This window comes from Amphibalanus amphitrite, unplaced genomic scaffold (assembly GCF_019059575.1).
Source record: "Amphibalanus amphitrite isolate SeventyFive unplaced genomic scaffold, NRLGWU_Aamphi_draft 000221F_arrow, whole genome shotgun sequence".
NCBI lineage: Eukaryota > Metazoa > Arthropoda > Thecostraca > Balanomorpha > Balanidae > Amphibalanus > Amphibalanus amphitrite.
Window position 1 is genome coordinate 414927 of NW_024881716.1, and position 3638 is coordinate 418564.

General features: G+C 66.7%; 1 protein-coding gene across 1 annotated transcript; it reads right to left on the reverse strand.

Moving 5' to 3' along the window:
• Positions 1-343: 343 nt before the first annotated feature.
• LOC122385527 (translation initiation factor eIF-2B subunit beta-like) lies at positions 344-2623 on the reverse strand. Its single transcript, XM_043373863.1, has 2 exons — positions 2542-2623; positions 344-2251 (listed from the first exon to the last, which is right to left on the reverse strand). Exon 2 carries the CDS (start codon positions 2193-2195, stop codon positions 1104-1106), a length of 1092 nt encoding a protein of 363 aa, XP_043229798.1. The 5' UTR covers positions 2196-2251; positions 2542-2623; the 3' UTR covers positions 344-1103.
• Between the last annotated feature and the right edge of the window lie 1015 nt (positions 2624-3638).

Consider the following 3638-nt stretch of genomic DNA (forward strand, 5'->3'; position numbering starts at 1 on the left):
CGAAGTGGAGTAGCGCAGCTGAACTTGGGGCTATGACGTCACAGGCCCAATTTAATGATGTGCATCATTAAATTCCTGCAACGGATCTCGCAGTCGTCTCCCTAGGCTGCGCCTATGATCACACTATTGTGAAATTTAAAAAATCGAAATAGGCGCAAAAGTATCAGCCACTCCCCCCAAAAAGCTAAACGATGGCGCAAGCAGATGGATAACTGGCAGGCGCGCCCCAGATGCCAGAGATGGCACCGCACTGGCAGATGACGGCCCGGGCCATTTACCCATATGGGATATTCTGCATGGCGTTGCGACCGATTCAAGATATAGCCAGTCAAAACACAAAAAGTCAAGCAATTAGCGTCTGTTTATCATGCTGGTAACCGCTTCATCTACATGAACAAGAGTAGCACGAAATTGTTGGTTCACAACACGGAAGATCCTAAATTTGGAGCCCTTTACAAAACACCGAGGAAAACGTAACAAACTTACAGTTCCTTGAAACTGTGCAATCATCTGCCAGCTTACTTGCACCAGAGCTGTGTCACCAGTCACCGGTGTGATATCGCCACCCATCTGCCGCCGTGCAGGCACAGCGCGAACTCTGCGCAGTCGGGCGACACACATCCAGAGCCGGACAGCGTGCAGCGCTGGACTGGCAATGTGCCAACACCCACAGACCCACCCTGCACCAGTTTAGCCGGCCAGCGCCGGAAACACCCGCGGCACACATCTGTCCCCGACTGATGACCACGACACCAAATCAGATGGAACCTGTCAATAGCTGACTATCTTAGGCACGGGCATCTCCTTGACACAGTGGCTATCCACCCGTCACCACCACCCACGGGTCGGCCAATAGCACTCGCACGGTCTCCAGGCTTTGTCAAACTCCGACCACATCGATCAAGATGACCTGCCAGTCTCCGACCTGCCCGATCCCGGTTTTGCACCTGTACGATCTCGTTGAAACTGGCTGGCCTCAGACCTGCGCGATGTCCCTGTCCTGCACGACGTGGCTATCTCCGACCTGCACGATCTCGCCCAAAGGCTGGCTTCAGACCAGCACCGTCACCCCGTCCCTGCACGCCCTCGCTGTCCGACTGGTCTCACACCTGCACAATCTCGTGGTCCTGCTGGTCGTAGTACTCGTTGAGCAGCCGGTACACGTACCAGGGCGAGGTGCCGCCGGTGTGTGTCACAAACAGGGTCACCAGCTCTGGCGGCACGTAGTCGAACAGGGGGCAGGTGAGGCGCGCCCGGCCCACCAGCGCGCCGTCCGCGTATGGCAGCACCGACTCCGGCGACACCGACTCCAGGAAGCCCTCCTGCTGGTCACCGCGGTGGAACTGCGGCGACAGCTTGTACGAGGGCGCGCACACGATCACCGGCACCGAGTGGAACCTGGCGGACAGCGCCAGCGCCTGGGTGCCCACCGGCGCGCGCAGGCCGCCGTCGGCCAGCACCGTGTGCACGCCCAAAATCACCTTGTTGACGCGCGCCATCATGGCGAACAGCGCCGACTCGGCGATCACGGTGACGTGCACGCGCCGCGGCAGGGCGGCCAGCTCGGCGGCAGCGCGGTGACCGCCGCCGAACGGCGCGCCCTCCACCACCAGCACGTGGAAGGCGCGCTCGCGCGCGGCGCGCCGCAGGAAGGCCAGCACGGTGGCCGACCGGCCGGCGGTCAGCACCACGTCGTCGGCGTGGATGTGGCTGAGCGCCTCGCGCGCGATGTTGTCGGCGCTGGCGTCCAGCTCGGTCTGCAGCTCGTCCAGGCCGGCCAGCAGGTTGGCGCGCAGTCCGGTCAGCTCCGAGCTGAGGTCGGCGGCCGGCGCCGCGCCCCGACCGGCCGTCAGACGCCGGTGCAGCGAGTCCACCTGACTGGGCGGCGCGCCGTGCGGACGCGCCTCGTGCACCTCGTCGTGCGCGCCGTGCTCCTCCCGCGCCATTTTCAGCAGCCGACAGACCAGCGTGCCGACGGCCGGCTGGGTGGGCAGCTCGGCGGCCAGCTTCCGTCCGGCGGCGCGCAGCTGCCCCACCAGCTGCGCCGTCTGCCGCCAGCCGGGCTCGGAGACCAGCTGTCGCAGCAGCTCCAGGGTGCGGTCGGCCACCTGGCGGCTGGGCACGGCGCCCTGGCGGCGCGTGGTGCGCACAAACTCAGACACCAGGCGCTCGGCGGTCGGACTGAGCTCCTCCATCCTCGGCTGGTGTGGGCGCCGACAGCGTGCCGTCACTGGATTCCGTTGGCTGCGGACTGGAACAGATAGAACGGGACACCGGTTAGTGTCAGGTGGGGCCATGGAACACTCGTTCGTATGTGAAGCAAAACGGTAAATTAGCATAGTTCTCATTAAAGTGATAAATTGGTGCCGATTTTCGAATGAAACAATGTTGAGTTTCGTGAATAGTTTATTACGCCTTATTCAAGTAGCAACACATTTCAGGGAATTTTGACGCAACTGACATAAGTCACAGCACTCAAAACTATCTTATCACGTCACTCGGGCTCGGTAAAAAGCCGCCCGGCGTTGCGTCGTGCCGCACCTGGCCTGGTCGGCGGCCCGGTCGGTGCCCAAGGCGTCTCCCAGTATCGCCGCGAACTCCTCCGGCAGCTGGTGTTCGGCCGCCGTCAGACCGTCACAGAGTCGCGGAAGGCCGTCACAGCCGGGCGCCGCGCGGCACTCCGTCATCACAGAGACCAGGAGGGCCCGCAGCGGCGCCGGCGGCGGCTCGTCATCCGGCGCCGACAGGTCGTAAGCCACTCGGCAGAGCAGGAAGGCCAGCGCCGGCTGGTGGGCGGCCAGCCGGGGCCGCGCCTCGGCGGCCAGCCGGCGGACGGCGCGCAGCACACCCTCCAGCAGCGGCCAGTCACCGCCCACAGACGTCTCCACCAGGGAGGTGAGCACCTCCAGGCCGAGTCTGAGCCACACCACGGCCTCCAGTCCGAGCCGGGCCAGCAGCGGCTCCAGCTGGGCCAGCAGCAGTCGCCGCAGCGCCGGCTGACTCTCGGTCGACAGCGAGTACAGCAGCTGCTTGGTGAGCCGGTGGAGGCGGGCAGCGCCCACCAGCGGCGTATCGTCCCCGCCCGGCTCCTGGGCGGCCGTGAGCGCCAGCAGCAGCGCCGGGTACGCCTCGGCGGCCACCTCCGGCTGCCGGCCGGCGCAGAGCCGCTCCAGCGCGGCGCACATCACCTCGGCGCGGCCGTACTGGCGCAGCGTGGCGCGCGGCACCAGCTCCAGCAGCCGGCGCAGGCAGCCGGCGGCCACCCGCTGGTGGCGCGCCTCCCAGTCGTCGGCGAGCAGCAGAACGGGCGGCAGCAGGGCGGCCAGCCGCGCCGCCGCCGCCGGCCCGTCCAGCAGCGCCAGCAGCCACGGCAGGCAGGCGGCGGCGGCCGGCCGGCGGCGCCACTCGGCCGGCGTCAGCTGCTCGGCCAGCCGGCGCACGGCCAGCTCACCGGCCGGCGCCGGCAGCAGCTCGGCCGGCGAGTCGGCGCCGGCGGCGGCCAGCAGCGCGGCGCTCAGCTCGGCCGCCGCCGCCGCCTCCTCGGGCGAGCTCCAGGGCGGCTCGGGTCGCCGGCGTTCGGCCACCACCAGCAGCGTCTCGGCCAGCACGGCCGGCGGCGGCAGTTCGGCTGTCGTGCA